The sequence below is a fragment of the Ctenocephalides felis genome, unplaced genomic scaffold (genome assembly GCF_003426905.1).
Source record: "Ctenocephalides felis isolate EL2017-DRISC unplaced genomic scaffold, ASM342690v1 CF-g0.4_SCAFFOLD_01886, whole genome shotgun sequence".
Lineage (NCBI taxonomy): Eukaryota > Metazoa > Arthropoda > Insecta > Siphonaptera > Pulicidae > Ctenocephalides > Ctenocephalides felis.
In genome coordinates, this window is record NW_020538040.1 from 164010461 (window position 1) to 164034334 (window position 23874).

Sequence of the window (23874 nt, forward strand, 5' to 3'; positions counted from 1 at the left end):
GTTTGGTGGGGGAGGGGGATCAATTCTAAATATCACACCGTGTCAAGGGGACGTAAGCAAGGGGGAAAGGGGGTTCCAAAATCTCAAAAAAAATCGATCACGTGATTAATGTACGCCCACTAACTCCGGACTCATGGCCAACTGTGGTGCCTCGAAAATAACGTTTTTTAAATAGAAACATTAGTCTAACAATTCATTGTATTTTTATGCCTCACCTAACTACTTGACGAAAAATATAAATTCGTACAAACTTAAATTTTCACATCAATTTCGTAGAAATCACAATCCAATTTTGGTAGTGGATGTTGCTACCGAATGCATAGGTTCTATTTCATGTTGTAACCAGAAATATCGCTTTGGACATCTATAATGTTAGGATTATTCTAATTAATGTAAAGGACATCATTCTCTATATTCAAACAGTGCAACGTCTGTGTAAACATATATTCGTGCTAGTATCAATTTTCGTCTGAGCTTTTGACATTAGCATGATTTGGATATGTCGTACATTGAAAGCTGCCTTGTATTTCAAATGGATCATAACTATAATCGAAATTATGGAAAACAAATAAATTCTTCAAACTAATTTAGAAAAATGACTCGAGCAAAATAGATTTTTAATATCGTAATTTTAAGCGCGTTTTTTGAAAATAATTTTGTGTTTATTTTACGTGTTTTGTGATCATTTTTAAGTACGATTTTGAAGGAATATTTTACGTGGTTTCACCACTTCTACCACGATTAGTAATTTAAAAATCTTAGGTTTGTCCTCTTCTTGCATCATATGTTAGTGTTACTATACTATCATTTCCTTGATGTTTTTACTACCTGTAAAGCTCCTTTCCGATAAAGTATTACTCTTAATTTATTCTCACGTTTATCTTTATATTTCAGTAACAAAATTGTAGCAGTGCCACAATATTACTTTTCCCATCACCATAATACAAGAGTTATATTTCAGACACTATTTCGCGTTTCAATTTTCATTTGTTTGTATACCATGGTACTTGTAGATGCAATATTCATATATTCCTGCTACCATATCTCATTCAAAAGCAATAACAAAAGCTCTCCATAAAAGCTTATAGGATTCATAATAATTTATAGCAAAGAATCTGAAAGTTCTATTATAAAAGATTAAATTAAAATAAATGGTTTGAATTGATATCTGATGAAAGCACTAAATCTACCGAAGTGGTAATTGAAACGTTTATTTTTTGGTTTTGATAATAAAATTTTCTTATGTATTTGATATCAAGAGTATATATTTCACATTTATAAATTCAGATCTACCGAATTAATTCTCCACACTTTTTGTTTTTTTTTTTGCTAAATTTTGAGTTTATTGTGTTCATTAATTTTGAAATTTGCAACAAATTTTACTTCACTTTTTTTGAATGACTTCACATCTACGGAATTATTGATCCAAAAAATTTTGGTGTCAATTCTCCGATCAAGTGGAAACGTTATGACAATGTTACGGGTCTATCTTCGTATGAGTTCCTGGAAAAACACTATTTTTTATGTCTGACGTGAACCTATATAACAACTTTTTATCTCAAGTCAAGAAATGTTCAGATCAATTTGTAAGACATATATGTCAGACATGGTTCATGTAGAACTTTTTAGTGTCAGACACATATGTCAGGCATGACGATTAACGTGTTAAAATAAAAATTTAACATTGCTGGCAAATTTCAGTTAAAATTTGAGATTCATGACCAAGAATGTTATAGTAACACTATGTTACGGGTCTATCTTTATTATTATTAGTTGAAGCTTTGTTACCAGTTGTAACTGAATTTCATGTATATTTAGAATACATAATAAAATTTGCAAAATATTATAAAACAATTAATATTAAAAGCAGAACGACTGTAAATTACTATTATCTTTGAATCAATCGGTAGCTTTAGTGTTAATACTTCTATTGCCGCCATAAAATTCTTTATTTAGATCCCATTCAAAATTCATAGCAAATATCAAATTCGTTTAAATTCTGATTGTATATTTCTTCTACGTTCATTTTTCACATTATTATTATGCTGTAGAATATACAGCATTTTTATCGCAGAAAAAATCGTATTTTTTACGACGGCGCGGCGTGGCGTCTATTTTTCATTTCATTTCATATGCACAGTTTTTCATCATTCTGGCAACCAACATTGAAATAACAGCAATGCGAATCCTGCAACGCTTTATGTATTATTTTAACTTACATGGTGTATATTCTATATTATTAAAATTAAATAACGATTCAGGGGTAAATTTTGCAATAATTAAAGCAGCGTTTTTGCTAGTTCATATCTAGGGAATGCAATACCGGTATACCTGTGTACGGAAAAACCGGTATACCGTCTCATTTTCGGCGATATTAGTACCGGTATTTCCGGTATGCAAACGGGAAATACCGATATTTCCGGCATGTAAACCAGAAATTATAAAGCGCGATACACGTCACACTTAAACTTGCGGTTTTCGGAATCATCTAAACTTCAAATCTCATAATCGCTTACAACAAATATATATCTTTTTAGGTCGTTCTATTGTATAAACTAGTGTCAAAATATTATCTCGACTCGTTATTAAACTGTATATTTATTTCTTTCCAAAAAGCTTCATATCGTGTCTCACTAAATCGAATCGGACGAATAGATAAGGATGTTTATTTTTTCTTAAGTAAAAATGCAACTGTTTTATTAAGTGACATCGGCGCCAAAATATTCAAAATTCACAAATTTAAGCTCTACCACTTGTTAATCTTCATACTGATCATAATATTTATTAAATATTTTTGTTATAAAAAACCGATTGTAAATTAATCTTGAGAAATAAAAAAGCTCAATAATTATAAAATAGTATTTTACATAAAAAGTATCGCTTTTTGAAAATAGTTTAGCACCATTATATTGTTTTAAATGAAAATACTCTCAACTATTTCTTGATAAAGACCGATTTTGTGATTTTCAAAATGATATTACTTCCGGTGTTTAAAATCGAAAATACCGACATACCGGTATAATAATTTTTTATCGGTATTGCAATTTTGTGATTTTCAAAATAATATGACTTCCGGTGTTTTACCGGTATTACCGGTTTTAAAATCGAAAATACCGAATACCGGTATCGAAATTTTTCATCGGTATTGCATTCCCTATTTTTATCAATCGATAACAACGCAAACTCAAATTATCTTTGCGTTATAGCTTTTTGTTAATTTAAATACAGTGGCAATAAAATACAATATATAAATATACAATAATTTCGACGACGAGAGATATTTTTCTAATTAATATTTATATGTAATACCAAACAAGAGTTTACTTGCATTTGATGTTTTAGTTGTTCGGCACGTTACTTGTTGACCCGGTGTACGAAAACTAAAAAAAATATGTTCACTCACATTTTATTCTATATGCTAATGGTCTGTTCATATCAAAACTATCATTCTAAAATATGATATTGAAGATACGAGAATTCTTACATTTTTAAAACATATATGTAAATATTTTTTTAACTCATGCTAGAAATTTTAATTATTTTGCTGTAAATATTCTCGTATCTTAATTTCTGCTATGACTTTTGTCTACCCACTAAATCTGTCACCTGCTTCTTCCATATCTGTGTATGTTTTTATACTGCTAAGTTTTTTATGTAAATGCTAATTTCAGTTTATGTAAATGCTAATTTCAGTTTATGTATGTGACAGCCGATATTTCAGAATAAATCACTTCATCAAAAAAATTGTAATAGACAATTTAAAATTTTTTATTTTTGTGTCAGTTCTTTAGTATCGGCTGTATTGTAGATTTTTATAAAATTTTGTATAGAATATAAAATTTTGTATATATGTGATACACTTGCTAAATTTTTAATTATGTAAGTATAATGCAAAAATTTGATAATTTAGAACTATTGCTTAAAATCTTCAGTTTAGAACTTTTTGTACGAAAACTGCGTCTGAATGCATGTCACATTGCCGTCAATAATTTTTCTTTAGGATATCAATAACTACGAAAAAATACTTACTTAATTTTGAAATACTAATTTTATATAGGGTTTTTATAAATTACGTGTGAGTTCGATACTTGACCAAAGTGCGATATTTTTTAATTATTTTATGTAGTTTAGTTGTTCGATGCCAAATCACTATAAGTAAAATTTTATTTCATTTTCAATGAACAACATTTTAACAAATACTTCCTACTCATACATGTTTTGTGACTTGGCTCCTTTCCACAGAGGATAAAAAAGGAGGCGTCGACAGGAGCTCTACTGTCATTGCTAAAGATCCCGAAGGTAATATTAAATCAAACTCACAAACACAATTTAATTAAAATTAAAAATGTTGATTGAAAATCGCTAATGAATCATTATGCAAATTATCATCACTTACGTTCGACGAATATTAAAAATTAACACTGGCTTTTTTCAACAAAAATCGCATTAATCTGTGGATGCTGATCATAGTACCGTTTATAGTTTTTTTCTGTTTTTCTTGTAAATATCACAATTGCGTGGATTTTAGTTTTGGGTTTACCTAACGCCTATATCACCGCTGACACTAAAAAAATCGTTGCGATTCGTACTGAACTGTGATTTTTTGTGGAAATGACCAAAATCCGACCTGCAAGTGTAAAAATATATTTTATTTATATTGTATTTATTTTCTTTAATTTTCAATGTCTAATCTACTTTTAATCAACACTATTTCATCGTCTATCTAATAAAACACAATTTAATTAAATCAAAATATTACTTAAAATCTCAAATTTAATAACTGTTCTATCGAAAAAAAGTATTAGTAGATACTAATAAAAATTTTGGGGGCCAATTCTCTGATAAAATAGATAGTAACATAACGTTGTTATGGACGCTATGTTACGGTTCTTTCTTCATATAAATTGGTTGTAAAACTGTCAAAATGATATGTATTTGCTGTGGCAGTCAGGTGTTTTAGATATAAAACCTTACCTAGAAATTGCACAACATAAAGAAATGTATCATAATTGCATCGTTTTTCATGTGTTTTGTAACACATACGTAAAGTTAGGTTTTATGTGTAAATCGCCTGATCGCCAGCAAATACATAGCATTTTGACAGTTTTTTACTACCAATTTATATGAAAAAAGGAGCGTTGTTATGTTACGGTCTATTTTATCGGAGAATGGGCCCCCTAATATATAGTCCCATTAAAAGAAATTTTTTTGTCAATTATGATTTTTCTTGTATTTTTGGTCACGTCCACAAAAAATATTACACAGACTAGTGTCATTAAGGCTTCTCGCACACCAAGATACATCGTCTTCAACATTAAAACGAAAAAAACACAGCAAATCACCTGATTTTTTTCTGGAATCAGTGTGTTGAGGCTTATATTTTCTCTGACAACATTTAATAATGAAACTGCACCGTGTTTTACGTAAAACTTTGTGTGATTTTAATGACACAATGTACTATGCCAATGGTATGTTTGAAATAAGTGACATAATTTTGTTTACTACTAATACTTCTAATTTTTTTATACTATTCGCTTGTTTTCTTTTGCATAACATTAATTCCTTCTACTAATAGTTTTAAATGATTTTTTTAACTTTCCTGAAAATTTCGCTAATAACAGTTGAATTAAAATATGGCAGTAGTTTTTATTGAATTGTTAGGAAAATAATTTCTTATTTGGACAAATGACAAATCAACGAAATCCGTGTTCATGGAGGCTGCAATTCAAAAAACTAACTCTTTGCTCATCTTGCGAGGTGTTATTTTGGTTTGCAGTAACTAATAACTTTAGAAGCATCAATCAACTTGAAAGTGATACATTTGTATCTTCTTTACTCTGAATCTTATAGGCAATTCAAAATTTTACCGAACAAAACATTTTTTGCTTACATTTCTTGCTATAACAAGTCTTAAAACATGATTAAAATACAATTAAAACCTGTATCTGAAAACAACGAAATTATTTTTCGAACAACCTAATATAAACTTTTCTCCAGTACCAAAAAAGTGATAACTTAAGTTTTTACATTAATTATTTTAGATCATAATTTTTACATTTAGTTACAACATTTATAACTAGTTTTTTTACTCCATATTTAATTCCAGTCATAATTCACGTTTATTTATGACTAGAAAGAAAACGTCGTTCATATCTTAACAAATATCCGTGTCGTGAACGAAACTGAAAAATTACCTGAAATGTTTCGTTGTATTGTTATAACATTTAATCAGGTAGAAGGTTTTAATATTCTCTGCAAGTTACACATTATGCATGACTTTTATTAATTTTTTTGTCAACAGCACACTATTTTCTCTACTTTACACACTTTTGTTGCAATTTTTATTCCAAATGTTTGACTTTGGTTTGTTGAATGAGTGAATCCACAAGGTTTGTATAAGTGACTTACTTCAACTACAGAAAGTCTTTTATAAAAATGATATCTAATATTAGGTGCACATATGTATATATAAATTAACAATATACATTCGTATTAACTTAAAACTTGTACATAAATTAATATATACATATACATACACACATACAAATATATATATATATATATATATATATATATATTTATACTAGTATGAAGAAAATTGTTTTCTGTTATTTTACAACATGGTCTTACATTTATGTTAGATCAATTTTCGGAGATGTTTTGACGATTTCTTACATATTCTATCAATTATTAATAATTAACAAACGCAAGTACATAACTTATTTTTTTATTTAGCGTTTTTTACATTTGATCTGATTTTATATTATTATATGAAATAATTAAAAGTATTAATCAGCAACGTTAGTAACGGTTTAAACCTAATTTAATCTAACATAAATTCAGAGGAGAGATGACCAAATGGATATCTGCTTAAATTTTCATTTTATTCATACATATGTATCTAATGTATTCATACATATGTATCTAATCTAATGTATATGAGTATTATATAGGAAAGAAATACGGACAAAATGGTATATCTTGTCACAATGTCACAGCCCTATTTAAAAATTTGCTAGTTTTAGTTACGTTTACGCAACTGTAATACATTGATAAATCCATAGTCATAACCCTGTCAGATGTTGAGCGTCATTGTCATAGTCTTGTCGCCATAATCAACCTAAACGGGCGTCTCACTTTGTCATGTATTTTAGGACTTACACATTGTTATTTGTAATCAAATAACAATCATTATTCTATTATCATTAATGAATTTTTGCCCCAGTACTAGTGAAATGTGGAATTTGGAATAATTATCCATTTTTGTACAGTTTCGGACAAAATGACATAGTACTATTTCGTAAGAACTACAGGTTAGTTTATTCGAAGCCAAGAAAACGGAAAATTGATACTTGTAAAATATGATTGACTTTTATATTCAATAGTAACTACTTGTAAAAACAGGCTAAAGGATCCAAAGGCCCATTTTCGCGTTCTAAGGCCGGCGAAGGTTGGTTACGATGTATGACTTGTTCTCTTTGAACTCATGCTTCAAATGCTGATATCCAAAAGAAGACCAAACGATTTATTTGTGAACTGTTTTTTTTAAATAGGTACAGTAAAAGTCCTTTAGTCCGGCTTGCTCGGGACTGACCCCTGTGTCGGATTATCGAAAAATCCAGACTATAATTATAAAAACAGTAAGATTAATAATTAAACTACAAAATCAGTAGAAAATACAAACAACAAAGCTTATTTTACATTTATTAGAATATATATATATATATATATATATATATATATATATATATATATATATTTAAAATATTTTCAAATTTAACAAAATAATTCTTAATTTTTACAAAAAACAAAAATGTGATGATTTCTAGTTTTTGACTATCTTTCTACTAGCCTGACTATTGGGCATTCCGGACTGTAGGGTGCCGGACTAAAGGACTTCTACTGTATCTCAGTATGCCCTTAACTTATACAAAATGGTTTTTGTAATTAGTTGCATTTTACCTTAATTAATATGTTATTATAGTTTCCACGTAATTAAAAAGACTATGCTACTGGTAGTCTTTTTTTTTTAATTTTTTTATTTTATTTTCAATAGCAATCAGAATACATGACAATTCTATGAGCTATTTGGCTTATGTCATTCACTCGCACACATACACACACACTTTCAAACACAGATATAAATTTATCTAATACATATTATATTGATAGTTAGAAAATCACTTCAATAAGTGATTCCATATAGTCCTCCATATTACCTTTGGGTAGCTTCTTTTCAGTCTTCTTGAAGTCGGTAGTTAATGAATCTAAAATGAGTAAAGATTATATTATTAAAAAAACAAAACACTATGTCATTTTGTCCAAACCTCCCATATTACAAAGTATAAATGCATAACTCGTAATGCGCAATTCTGCATAATATTTTTTACCGAGCGTCAGTAATTTAATTCCGGAGACATGATGCATAGTTTATTTACTACGACATAATTATGCGTAACTATTGCTCATAGTAATAATTATGCGTAATAATTTCTCATAGTAATAATTTAGTTATCTACTTAACTCTTATATTTTTTATTCCCTTGGATATTCCTGAACATTTATGTCCTTTTCATGGAACTTCGCATCAAATATGAACCCTGCTGTCGCTGTCCTTCCGGCTATAAACAATATAAAAACGTATATATATTTTACTAACACATGAAATAAAATTCTGAACCGTGACTCGGAATACATGTAGGGTAGGGCGGGGCTAGTTGAGCAAATTTTCACTTAAACGGATGTAGCTCCTCAATGAAAAGTTTCAATAAATTGCTATACGATAATAATAATACTATTTTTTTTTATAATATGTAAAATTTAAAAACTACAGCTCTTTAAATGCAAAAAGTCAAGTATGCTCAATGTACCCCATAGGTGGGGAAAGTTGAGCACTAAGAAATTATAATGAAATTATAGGTTTAATGTCGATTAGTGATGAATTAAAATAAGTTTTTAATAACCAGTTCTATATTAATAGTATTTATTGACAGAGAAAACAAATCTTATAGTAATTTTCTTTGAATAATTAACCAAAAGTAGAATCAACAAAACAATATCGTATCTTAGGAATTATTTTATTATTATGTTCAGTATTTTTGTTTAAAATCATTATTTCTTTATGTTATTACTCATAGACTTAGCTTAAATCTTAAAAATAATAATTAATTTCTGGAAGTTGATGGTAATTGTCTTAGTGACAGAACAAGTTTAGCAACTATGCTCAACTAACCCCAACTCGGAATTTCAAAATGAAAGTGAGTTTATAAGAAAAACGTGAGAATTATACCCAGAATCTCTGTGCATATTAAATGTACTATAATTATATGAAAGAATAACATTTACCTGATTAAAAATAAATAACATTTGACTAAACCAGACGAAAACTCGTGATGAATGACTTTTTTACTTTTTGGTCTCAAAATAAACAAAACGCCCGTGAGCCTCACTCATTTGTCCAGCGGCCACTAGCGATCGCGGGATGTTTATTTTTTCCAAATCTCTATCTTTCCGCCATATAATGCCTAAACGGACGGTGAATAGTTTTCGAGATATTTCGATTGCCCAACTTTCCCCTATGCTCAACTAGCCCCGCCCTACCCTATGTGCTTTTCCGACCGGCCTCGTCTCCTAACAATATCAGCTTTAGTATTGAATATCGTGTCTGTACCAGTGGTTGGCAACCGTCCCTCCGGCGCGGCCGTCGTCCCCTCCAGCAGCGCGGGCGGAACATGTTTCGGTGCTGCCGTAGCAGCCTTGGCCGCCGTACAGACGCCGACCGCGGCCGTGCCCGCGGCGCCCGCTGCGATATCGTTAGGCGATGCCTTGGTGCGAGGTCTTCAAGGTACCCCCGAGTCGAAATACGACACAATAGCGCGGCGCGCTTTTGTCCGTTTTGAGTGTGCTGCTTTGAGAATAATTGATAATAATAATAGATGCAACGTTTGGATATTAAAATTGAACTGCATATGAGAAATAATTTAGATGGAAAATGGGAAACTTGCATATGGTTTTTTGGTGGAACATGAAGAGGGTATTCTGGTCTAGAGGCATGAATTTTATGCGATTTTTGAAAGGCTGTTAAAAAGGCAAATAATGTTTTTACTATATTGTTTTATAATTTTAATTATTATTTTGAGATTTTAGAAAAAAATATAAATGAAAAATAAGCATAAAGTTTTAATTCATGAAGTGCGGGTTGGCACCGGAGCATACCCATGGTTTAGCCATCCAAATAATCTGAAAAAAAAAATTTACAGTATTTTTTTTTAAATTTCAATTAATGTTTTGAGAATTTAGAAAAGAAATATAAATGAAAAATAGTCATAAAGTTCTAATTCATGAAGTGAGGGACGTCAACAATTTGTACACCGATTTGTCACCAGAGCATACACATGATATCAGCCATCCAAATAATCTGAAAAAAAAAATATACAAAAATATTATTAACACGTTTGCGGACGATGTAAATGATGTTTTAACTATATTTTTTCACAATTATATATTATATAGAAATATATATAAATGAAAAATGGTCATAGAGTTCGAATTCATAAAGAGAGGTATTTCAGCAAGTTGATACCAGTTTACAATATTTTTTTACAATTATAATTACTGTTTTGAGAATTTAGAATAAAAATATAAATGAAAATAGTCAAAGTTCTAATTCATGAAGTGAGTGATCACAAGTTGACACCGAAGCATACCCATGATTTCGGCCCTCCAAATAATCTAACGAAAACATTTCACAATATTTTCTTGCAATTCTAATTACTGTTTTGAGAATATAGAAAAAATATAAATGAAAAATAGTCATAAAGTTTAATTCATGAAGTGAGGGATCTCAAAAATTTGGCACTGGAGCACACCCAGCAGTCGTCCAAATAATCTGAAAAAAAAATGCAAATATATTGTTTACACGTTCGCGGACTTGAATGCTACAGCATTCATTTTTATTTTGATGCAGAATGATTTGAATGTAATAGCATTCAAAATTATTTTGAATTTTATATAACATTTTGTTGTTGTGATTATTATACCTGTCAAATTACTAACTGATTCTTTGGGTGTTTTCGTATTATCTTATCTTTTCCTATAGCCACTTATTAGCTTGGGAATGCAAATTGCGTGAAATAGAAGCGAAATACTTGACGTAGATGCTATGACATTTATCGTCACGATTAAAATATAATGATGACTACTTTTATAAACGGTATTTAATCAAATTTCGTATATCACAACTAATTTAAAAATAAAATGACTGTCAAATTTTGTACTTTTCTGAAACTTTTACAGCCCGCGAACGTGTCAATCTATAATAATGTCGCAATTGTATGAACTACGGACAAGTGAAAAAACTGTTTTTTACAAATCAGGGCCAGTCTACAAAAAAATAATTTACAATATTTTTTATATTCTCGTATTTTTTAAAAAATAGTTAAAATGAGAGTTGGGGATGATTCATACTGAGGAGAAGCTCATAAACAAAACCCTGTGAAGATTTCAAATATGTCGGTCTAGTAGAAGTTGAGAAATCATGGGTATAGTGTCGAAAAAGGCAGTTTCGAGAAACATGCGTTTAAAGTTTTGCAGTAGAAAAAATAGAAGAAGATTATCGTAGTCAATTTTGAAAAATTTTCTTGTACACATATTCTTGAAAGTTAAACTTTGAACACATTGATTTTTGAAAAATTTTAGACCAGAATACCCCTTAATAAGCGTTATTTGTACTCGTAAACCTAAACATCCATTAGTCAAAATGGCAAATATTCGAACGATTTAAGTCATCACATTTTTTAAGAATTTCCTGAAGTACTTCTAAAGAAACTAGATAAGCCAGACAATTTCTTATAGATTTATTTGCTTTTGCACCAAATATAGATTATGAGAAATACTCGTTTAGCGAGCTTTTAGTTCATTTCACACAAAAAACTGTTTTCTTAGATATTGTAAAGTTTTTGACCATATTGCACTTGAATATGTGCTGAAAATATGATTTCTTTCAAAAGATACTCAGCAGGAAAAACTATTCCTCTCATATAATATATTTAGATATTGTATATTAATATCTTACTGTGTAAGTTTCCAAAACGGTTTGCAAGTTTCTCGTTTCTAATAAAATTTTATTTGACTAACAGCAGTATATCGAAATCTAAATATCTGACCTAAACTGCAGCCACCAGTTTTGCGAGTGCAGGGCGTGTATTTTGATTTGTACAAAATTTTTAGATAAAAATTTGTGTTCATACTAAATATATAACTATAAATGTTCTAATACTCAATGTAGAAAGATATAATTTGTAAATATGGCGTTTATTTGATCTTTGTGTTTTTTGTAATTTTGATATTCGATTTTTGAGTAAAAAAAATTTAGTCGAGGACTCTTGCAGAGTAGCGAAACCAGTCCGCATCAATTTGCAAAACCTAGTATTATATATATATATATACGTATTTTTCTTCATGAGTTAAAAAATTATTATACGAAAAAAAAAATAGTTTTGTGTGTAATATATGTTTTGTGTGTGGGACAAACGCGTCAGCAAAAGCGCACCTCCTTGGATTGACGTGAGATTTTGTGTCAAAGTTGTTCTGTCCTTTATTTATTTGTGTCGCTGTTCGTGTTGATTTGACGTTTTGTTTTGATTTGATTTGATTTTTTTATGTCGATTTGATTTTTGTTACTTTTTAGCTTTGGAAAGCGCTATTAACGCGCAATCGTTTATCAATTTTACCTCAATTCATCATGGAACAGTAGTTCACTTACAGAGGAACAACTTGGATGTCAGTGGTTATAAATTACTATACAAATCAACATTTATCAAACACATAGTCGTGGTTATCATTTAGGCTTTTGTTCATAGTTATAAATCTTATTCCGAAAAGAAATGTATTTGCAAATATAATAGAAGGTGAAAGAAATCAACTTTTCAAGTCAACTTTTGTTATTTCAACTCATCAACTCTTTATTTTATAATAAAAATTTTATTACTTGCAAAGAATTTTTAAAGTTCACATCATTCAGGATAATAAATCTTTCAACTTAATGCTTGTCTTAAAGCCGTTCAAACTTAATGCCGTTTTAATTTGTCAATTCGATTTGTAATTTTGTTAGTTGTTTAATGTAGACATCAGAATAGGTTGGCAATAATAGTCAAAAGTAGACAATTCCTTTAGAATCAACTTCAACGAGGACTATAGCGTTTTTCGTCTTTGAGTGAAAAATCACCAGAACGAAATTTGGCAAACTCGTTTTGACACTGCAGTTTTTAAGGCTTCATCACCATAAATAGCTCATAACTTTTTGTTAGCTTAAGATGCTTCTTTACCTTTGCCGAAATGAAAAAGCAAAGTATGATAAAAATTTCCCATTTGATTTTCCATCTTTCAACAAACGCCAAACGCAAACGATCAAAAAACTCTCTTTTACTGATGGAAATCTCAGATGTCTACTATCTATTAACAAAAGGTATTTTACATGTGGACTACACTAGCAAACCGAAAAATTTAATTATAACCATCTAAGCTGAAAATCGCACTTACTTAGTTTCCAACCTAATATGATAGATATTTTTTTAAATTATTAGCCGAATTATTTGTTATACGATATGCTCGTTAAGCAAAGCAAAATAAGTGAACATTACCTTTACCTTAATAGAATGTCTTATCGCAAAATATATTTATAGTAGTTTTATTAATGAAGCGGTTTCTCTATAAATAGGAGTGTCACAATAGAATCCAGAAATAAATTGAAAACCATATATTTTAGTGCAATGCCGACTCGTAGCCAGTAGTGGGCTGTTTCTTCTAATAAAATTCAACCCACGGGTATCAAAGACATAATATAATAAACGTCGGATAATACGACTTTTCTATACAGACTGTGCAGAAGCGTTTTTGTACTTGTGTTCTTATAATTGTCGACATTAAAATGTTTTTAACGATTTCTTTTATATTCTACATGAAATGCTTTCTGCGTTCAACAAATACACATACACACTTCTACATATTGTGTATATTAATAATATTTTATGGAGCAAGTCAACGTGAATAAGTAATGAGAATACGCCTTTTTAACTTTATTGTGTGATAAAATAATACCTATATTAATATATTTTATCATTTTTAGTCTCAGTAATTTTATTTCACTCGATATTTTAGTAACGTTATTTAATTTTGTTGAGTTAAGTTTATATATATGATACGTCGTTTATATATATGATAGGGCGGGTCGAATTAAAGGTCACTTAGGCACATATGATTATCAGATACTTTTAACAAATTCAATCCTTATCAACAAAATCAAAATTGATTTTAGAGGCAAAGTATCTTATTTTGATCCCTAGTATCTCAAAATCATGTGTGTCTAAGCGACTTTTTTTGACCCATACAAATCGGCCGGCATATATTAATGTTAGACAAAATGGATACATGTGTGTGTATATGTAGGTATGTATGTGCGGATACGAGTTTTTGTCGACGATTTCGAGAGCACGGATCAACCCATTTGAATGATTAAAAAAACAGTCGATTCCTATTGATGTGCTGATTAGTTTTTGGCCAAGGCTGGTCCTGCCGTTTTGAAGATACGGTGCAAAATGTGCCAAAAATGGCAATTAACTTTTTGAGAATTTTTTACAATTTAAAAAACATTTCACTTGTATTGACGAAGTTAAATTTGATCGATTAAATTTTTGGAAAAGCAAACCCAGCACTTTCGACGATCCAGAAAATGGTACTAAATGCTATTTGGTGGTCAAAACTGATCATTAGACACATGCACATCAAATTATCAGATAATTTATACAGATTTTGATAATAAGTACTGTAGTTTCCTAAGTTAAAATAATTCAATAGCAGAAAATTAGCAATCATTCATATCATTATATTTACAGTTTCTATATTGTTTATCTTTAGCAACTTAGCAAATTATTTTATGTTTCTTATTTGGACGACTTGGTAAATGAGTGTAATTTTACCACCTCACTTAGGCTGGGTATTTTACAACCCTATGGCGATAAATGGATTTAATTATATATAAATAGAATAAGTATGCCGTGTTAAATAATTCAGACTGAATTTATATTAAGTCATTAATCTTGTGTGTGTCTGGTGTGGCGATTTCGTTGCGGATAATAATCAATGGGCATGTGGTGTACGAAAAGTTTCTGCCGCCTGTAATTCCGACTGGCGAAAAAATGACTGATTGATATTGAGTGTTGTTTCGGTTGTTTTTATTTTAATACATCGTTTATACAACATGTTGAATGAAGGTGAATATCTCGATTTTTAGTCGAAGACTAGAAACTTACAAAGAGAACTTGCGGGTTGCTAGTCTGAGATTTTGATCATACTTAGCACAATGGCAGATTTTATTTATCTAACATGATCGGCGTAAAATATTAGAGGCCTATGGAAAGCGGTTTTATTATAAAAATGTGCGCGTAAGGATCACACGCGATTGAAGTAAAACTTATTTGCTGCTGTACAAAGTAGCAAATATTAGTAAAAATAAATACATCATATAACCATTTTGATTAATGCTCATTAGTAATATGGTAACACTCGTAATGCACATCATTTTTAGTGTCAACCATTATACACATTTATATAATAATAAAATATAAATTATATATTTATAATAGCATTCAAAATATGTATAATATTTGAAAACAATAATGTAAATAAAGTCATACTTCAGATATGACATGATCGGTTTGTCATTGTAATTAGAAATGAACCTTCATGAGAGAAATGAAGTAATTGCTGATTAATAACTTCTATATTGTTCGTTCACACAGTGGATTATGTTAAACGACGCCTAAACAAATATTGTTTTTGCAACTTCATTCATCATGCAATTGTGTTTGAAGAACTTCATGTAATTAAAATTAACATACATTCATTGACTGCTTGTATTTTTTTAAATTTTTTGCTGGCGATATAATCTCATTCTTTGAACAGCTGTAATATCTGTTTTGCCTAAAAAATATTTTCCATTTTAATAACTTCAAATATTTATAGAAACTACGAATAATATAGAAATAATTTCTAATTAATAAACTTACGTTTAATTGTTTAATTAATTTTATTATTATTAATTTGTTTTATTATTTTCAAGGAACAGGGTAAAATATTTTTATTTATTTTATTTATTTATTCATAAGCAAGCCGTAATCAATAATAATAGATATTATTTCAGGCTCTTGTCAAGCTTATTCATAGTTAATATTAAAAGGATAGTAATTTTATAATAATCATAGTAGCTGCACGAATTTCGCTTCTGAAAAAAAGAGCTGAAAAAAAAACATTCGAACATTAAATACAATGTTCATCATATTAAAGTCTATTTGACCACCAGTCAAGCTCAAAATTCTTGCACAAGGTTGAAAGTTATCCTCATTTAAAACCGTAAAAAATTTAAATTAATAAAATAGCAATAAAAAAAATGAAAAAAAATAATGGTTGTACAGGCGATCAAATGGCCAGACTACATAGATACAGGATAAGGATTATGCAAGAAAATAGTTATTGAATTCAAATTGAGAAAATTCAGTAATGTCATAAAAAGCTATGTCTTTAAAAAGTTTAACTAGGGAAGCATGAAATTTTTTGCTGTCTAAGTTTCGGATATTGAGTGGAAGTTTATTCATAAGCTGAATACCTAGACCGTCGATCGTATTGAAAGAGCTGGCTAATTTATATGTACGCGCCTTAATAGGTTTGTGTCTAGTGTTGTAATTTGAGGACGAAGCCATATCAAAAAGTTTCGAATTGTTTTTGATGAAAGTTAATGTTACCAGCAGAAAAATGCATGGGACAGTTAGAATATTGTATTTTTTAAATATGGGTCTGCAGGAGGCTTTACTGGGCAAGGAAAAAATTATTCGAATAGCTCTTTTCTGAAGCTTAAATATTTTAATTAGTTCGGATGAAAAACCCCAGAATTGAATGCCGTATGAAACGTGAGAATAAAAGTTGCTATAATAAACTGAAAGTAAGCAATTTAAACCAAGTTTGGGTTTTAGGGTGCGCAACATGAAACATGTTCTAGATAAAGTTGGTGATAGAGAGATAGAGATATGATCAGACCACTTTAAATTATTATTAATATGGATACCAAGAAACTTTGATACTTGCGAAAAATTATGTGTTGAATTATTGATGGTTAAAGAAGTAATATTATTGGATAAACGATTTTTTGTACAAAAAGATATGATTTGGGTCTTATCATTATTGAGAACTAGATTATTTTCACAAAACCATTTCGTTATTTCTGACATAACCACGCTTAATTTATGTTGTAATTCATTAGGAGATTTGGCCTTGATGATAACGCTGGTATCATCCGCAAAAAGAATAAAATCATAAAGATTTGTACAATGAGGTAAATCATTAATATATATGAGAAATAAGAGAGGCCCTAAAATTGATCCTTGGGGCACGCCCAATGTACTTGTCAATTTATCCGAAATTATTTGCTCGTGATTATTATTTAAGTAAACGCTTTGTGTTCGATTAGACAGGTAAGATTTAAATAGTTTGAGCGAACGTCCGCGAATACCACAATTTTCTAATTTGTCAAGAAGTCTTTGATGAGAAATACTATCGAAAGCTTTGGACAGATCGCAAAATATCGCAGTACAATATGTGGCTTCTTCGAAAGAGTCAATGATGTTATGAACTAAATTATAAATTGAGTGGGAAGTAGAATGGTTCTTTCGGAAACCATGCTGATTCTTGAACAAAATATTATATTTATTGAGAAAAGACGTTAATTTAGTATGCAAGATTTTTTCAATTATTTTATCGAAAGAGTTCAAGAGGGAAATAGGACGGTAATTATTTATATCGTCTTTATTATTTTTCTTATGAAGTGGAAAAATCTTTGAATGCTTGAGGTGGGATGGAAATATTCCTTCATCGAAGCATTTATTTAAACATAACATAAATTTATCTATGAAAAAGGGATAGAATTCTTTAAGAATAAGACTAGGTATCTGATCCGGACCCGCTGAACTAGTAACTTTTATCGATAGAAAGGTTTGCTTTAGTTCATCTGAATTTACAGGATAAAGAACGAATGTAGAATTATTTCGCGCGGATAAAGATTTAGTCGAACTAGTGGTGATCGAGTTGATTGCGCTTGTTAATTTAGACGCTTCGGTGACAAAAAAGTGATTAAATTTATTAGATATGACTACCTTATCAATAATCTTGTTGCCGTTAATTGTAAGACAATCAATCTGTGAAGATTTAGTTTTCGTGTTGATTTCCGAGTTAATTAAGGACCAAATTGTTTTCTGTTTATTTGCTGAATTAAAAATTAAGTTTTCGTTGAATTTGATCTTGGCTAAATTGATTAGATCATTTAAAGTTGCCCTATATTTCAAAAAATAAATTATAAAAGCCATGTTATTATTATGTACCGATAATCTCTCAAGAAATGCTAATCTTTTAAGTGAAATTCTCAACCCTTTAGTTAGCCAAGGAGTTGAAGTATTATTTTTTGGGCAAACGGTTTTCTTAATGAGAGGAAAAGCTTGATTGAAGTTGAATAAAAATGTAGAAATAAAGTTGTCGAACATTGTATTTGAGTCTTTGGACTTGTTAAGCAGGGTCCATGATTCCTTTTCTAGAAGACATTTGAAAATCAATTTATTTGATTCATCAAAATAACGTTTGTGTAAGATAAAGGTAGATTTAGAAGTTGAAAAATTACAAAAATTTAATATTATGCCTCGATGGTCTGAAAGAGTGGTATTTATAACACGCGAATCAAAGTCTTTTAAATTGGTGAAGAAATTATCAATGCAAGAAGAAGATTGATGCGAAAAACGAGTAGGTTCATGTATAGTACGAGTTAAACCAAAAGACTGCATATTCAAATTGAATTCAATGGATGGCTTCGATTGCTTATCAAAGTGTATATTAAAATCGCCGCAAACAATGATTTTGGAATATTTATCAAAAAGGTTATGAATCAATTCGTACATCAGCGAGATGAACATATTAACATTCTGGTCAGGAGATCGATAAACGCATATAAGACACACGACGTCATTTGAGAGATTAATTTCAACAGCACAATATTCAAAAAGTTTTTCTACTTGAAGAGTATTAGTATAAACGGGTTTAGAACGAATAAAATCACTTACAAAAATGCACACACCTCCGTGGCCATATTGAGTTCGACAGAAATGAGAAGATAAATTATAACCTTTAATTTTAATTAATTCAAGATCCGACTTATTTAACCAGTGTTCAGCAAAACATAATATTTGGGGTTTATAATTATCTATAACTACTTCTAATTGATTAAGTTTATTGGATAGTTTTTGTATGTTTTGAAAAATAATTGCAAATTTGTTATCAACTTTAGGCACGAAAGGAATTAGAAACCGAAGGTTTCATTCCCGCCACAGCCTTGACACTCAACAACTCGTTAGCTAAAACCCTACATAATTTTCTTTTCCCGTTGAAAAGAAAATGTTCTTCTGATTCTGAAAGTAAATATTCTTCTGATTCAGGCATTTTTCATTAAATCAAGACTACTACGATGTAACTTTATAAAGTTTATTTATCTATGCCGATTTTCTTGTTGATATCGGTACGCATACAACGACAGATCTCTATTCACATACGCGACGACTAATCACAATCTACCCGTATAGAAATGATATCATCGGGAGCGAATGACGAATCATTGACACCGTTGCATTTGTACGGATTTACACCCTAGTCGCGCCTAAAGAAGTTTTAATTCAAAAATAAAGATTGTATTTTAGCAGCGCGCTATACAGAATTTTGTCGCAAGCTATATTTATACTGCGCGCTGCTAAAATGCAAACTGTGATTAATTTTTAAAATTGAACCGCTTTTCCTAGGCCTGTAATATTTTACATCAGTCAGTTTGGGTATAAAATCAACCATTATGCCTAGTTTCATCAAAATACTATGCGAGAAAAGAACGAGTTCTTCTTGTTAGTCAAGACGTGTGGAAATATATATATGACATAGGTATGAAGTTAATGATGAAGCCAACGAAATTTTTGTAAGAATATATAATTAGGCCAATCTTATTATACTAGTTCATTAAAACGTCTATATACACATAAAATTATAATTTGAATTTCTCAATACAACATTTATCTCTATGAAATTATTTTTTATTTTATTAAGAGTGCATGTATTATAAAATATTAAATAACGTACATGATTAGCATCCTTCACGCACTGAACTTTTCGAATTATTTATAAATATGACGATTTGTCAGCTCGGGTACTGAACAGCTAAGTGACTTAATTTTTAATATTAAAACGGATTAAGAAACTTAAGAGAGTAGATCATCAAATTATCAATATAATTAAAATATTTTACATGAGATAAAATATGCAAGATTATTTGACTACTTATAAGTTTCTTGCCGTATGAAATCGTTGGCTTATTATATGTGTGTACATAATATATATGTATATATATATATATATATATATATATGTATATATATATATGTATATATTATTCTGTGAAAGGGTCGTGACCTTTTCACAGAATGACACGAAGCACAAATCTTAAGTCGAATCGATATTTCATGAAAATTGCGGTTGTGCATCACAAGCTCTCAACATTTTAGTACTATTTTTGTTTTAAAAAAATAAAAAAAATAATTACTAACTACTAATTTGCCTGTTTTAAATAAAAAATAATAGTGTCGAAATATATGAGTAAGATTTAAAAACTACTTATTAGCTTGACTGTGATCATGTGATGCAGAACCATCTTTTTGAAGTAAAGGAAAAATTCTAAATAATACTTTTTAAACTTTTTTTAGCTTTTTTTTTTCATATTACTCTTCGTGACTTTGATTTTATTTGAAATTAAATATTTATTTTATTTTAAATTTACAAATATAAAAAATAACAGTTGGTCATGTTTTTATTAGTTTGCATAGAAAGACAATAGAGACAATCATTGAGCACAAATTAAAATAGTATCAAATTTTTTATATCTTATAATATTTCTACATCACTTTTCGTAAAAAAGTTTTTATAAAGCTTTTAAAAATTTGTGAAATTTAAAAATGAGTATTTTCCATGAAATATTCCATATAATTTTCTTTTTAATTTACAAAGATCATTTTAAACTATGATTAATTTTTTTGTGCTACAAATCGTAAGCGTACAATCATATAATCATTCGAAATTATTATTTTTTACTCAAGATTTAACATATATACAAATTATTCTTATCACAAATTAAAAATTATCCTTTGTTCTCTATAAATTTATTGATTCAAAAATACGTATGTGATCGAATAACATTTAATTTAAAATTCTTAGATTTATTTTATTTTTATCTTTATTTTTATGAGGATCTCCTAATTATGTTTGGATTTTAACTTTAATCTAATTTGAATACTTAAATTATTATTTCTCACTCAAGATGTAACATATATACAAGTTATTCTTTTTACAAATTATAATTATTATTTATTTTCTAGAAATTTATGGATTTAAAATACGGATGTGACAGAATAACATTTAATTGAAAATTTTTAGATTTATTTTATCAGTTTTTTTATTTTTATGAGAAACTTCTTATTATGTTTGAATTTTAATTTTAATCTAATTTTAATACTTAAATTATTATTTTTTACTCAAGAATTTTTTACTTAATATATGTTAATATTCAAAATATTCTTATTATAAATTAAAAATTATTATTGGTCTTCTATAAATGTATTGATTCAAAAGTACATATGTGACCGAATAACATTTAATTTAATTTTTTTTTAATTTTTATGAGGATCTTCTAATTATGTTTGGATTTTAATTTTAATTCTTTTAATTATGGAAGATAATAGACTTTCTGAAAAAATTAGTCAATTTTCAATTGTTTCCAAATGATATTTTTAATTTAAAAATTCGCTACATGTATTTTGCGTTTGTAGAATTAAGGATTGTGTGCCCGAGCAAGACTTGTTCCCAACTGTCTACTAATTCTCAGTGCTCAGGTAACGCAAGGATGCTAGAATTTCGCAATAAACCACATTATCGTCAATTGGAAGATTGAAAAATTAATAAAAAATTGAAAAATTGCACTTGCTTGTCATATAATTTATGGTTTCGTGAGGAAATACACGTGAAATTTGTATATGGGCGATCCTTTTAAAATGGTGGCAGCGGGTAACCCAATTTTGTACTCCAAAAAAGAGCTCTTTGAACCAAAATAAATTATAACCGAAATGGAAATAAATAATAATGTTTTTTCACATATTTTTTTAGAAACAAATGCTTCCACTTTAAATGAAACAATTTATTTTAAAAATTTTTGATAGTGATTCGATATATTTTAATGAATTGTACTTGCAATTGGCGCTAATATGGTTACAAACAAACTCACTAGATATATTTAAGTATATTATCGTATGTATGTATATATGTATATATGAGTGTATACATGTATGTGTGTATATGTATGTATGTATGTAGGCATGTATGCATAGATCATTAGTTTAGTTACACACATGCACAACAAATATTTTATCAAAAATTATCATTATTTGCATCACCTATATTAATACGTCAGATTATTGCATTGGGATTTTGGACTAGATAATTTTATTTTGTGTAAATAATTTTTTACACGTTTTTTTCTATTTTCTGCGCCGAGCCACTACACCAATGCATTTTTAAAAAGGTCGACAATATCACAATAATTTTTATGATGAAATTTGTATATAGACTAGCTGCTATTTTATGCATATGATTGATATGATTTGATTTAACCTGGTTAAATGTACCCATCATCCTCTGTTATTGTGGTCCATTCTATAAATATTAGATATGAATGTTTTGTAAATATTCCCCGGTAGAATTTATATGTCTGATGTTTATCTCGGACTGTTTTAATTGTACATTTTAATGTTACTAATTTTGATATGTATTTTTTAAATGGCGTCGTTGTGGTTAATCATAATATTTTATAATGGTTCTAAATTTGAGCGAATTATTTGTATATAAATTTATATTATTATATCTATAATAGTGGTCTTAGTTATTTAAGTTGTTTATTTGCCTTCAACGACTATAGTATACTGTATGTATACAATAGCATATTTAAATAGTTTTTGTCATCTCAAAAAAAGTATGTGATTACTCTAATAATTAAGAATTTCATGAATTTTATTAAAAAAACATTATTAAAATATAAACGTTTAATTTAAAAAAAATAGTACGCTTATACATTTATTCAAGACTGAATTTACGTATTTAAATGTTTTTAATTAGTTATTCAAAACCGTTTTTAAATATAGTAATTAGTATTATACAAATTTCATATTAATTCCTATTATATTGAAAAAAAAACTAACGGAAAACACAATATTGAAATCTAAATCTTCGAATATAAAGTTTTTCCTATTTAATTTGTTCACATTTGTGATTATTCCATAATTTTAATATATATTCGATTGAACGAAATATTTTTATTAAGACAAAATATTTTGTTGAGATTTATGGACTGCTTTAATTAATTATTTTATATATATAACAAATCGAAATAAACAATTTGTTTCTATATTTACGACTATATCTATTTTATATATTATATTCAAATTTTCAAATCGTGGTTTTAAATTCTTTTTTTCACCATAACGCTTTGAAATAGAGTAGATTTTTCAAGCAGAAATTCTTCAAGAAAGTTTACGCAGAAGTCTTACGAAGAAAATACAACTTGTAATTTGCAATTTATTTAAGTATTTATTAGTAATAAAAGGTACTTTTAGTTAAAAGAAATATTTGAATTCATAATTATTTCTGCTTTTCTTCATAAGCAATTTGGAAACATTTTATTAAATTTAACGATACTGAAAT

At 28.7% G+C, this 23874-nt stretch overlaps 1 protein-coding gene across 1 annotated transcript in view; it reads left to right on the forward strand.

The window, feature by feature from the left end:
- The window catches only part of LOC113376181 (calcium/calmodulin-dependent protein kinase type II alpha chain-like), a 297389-nt gene that overhangs the window by 246702 nt on the left and 26813 nt on the right, over positions 1-23874 (forward strand). Inside the window, exons 14-15 of the mRNA XM_026616099.1 lie at positions 4243-4299; positions 9674-9892. Coding sequence (XP_026471884.1) covers positions 4243-4299; positions 9674-9892 — 276 coding nt within the window. The remainder of the gene's footprint in view (positions 1-4242; positions 4300-9673; positions 9893-23874) is intronic.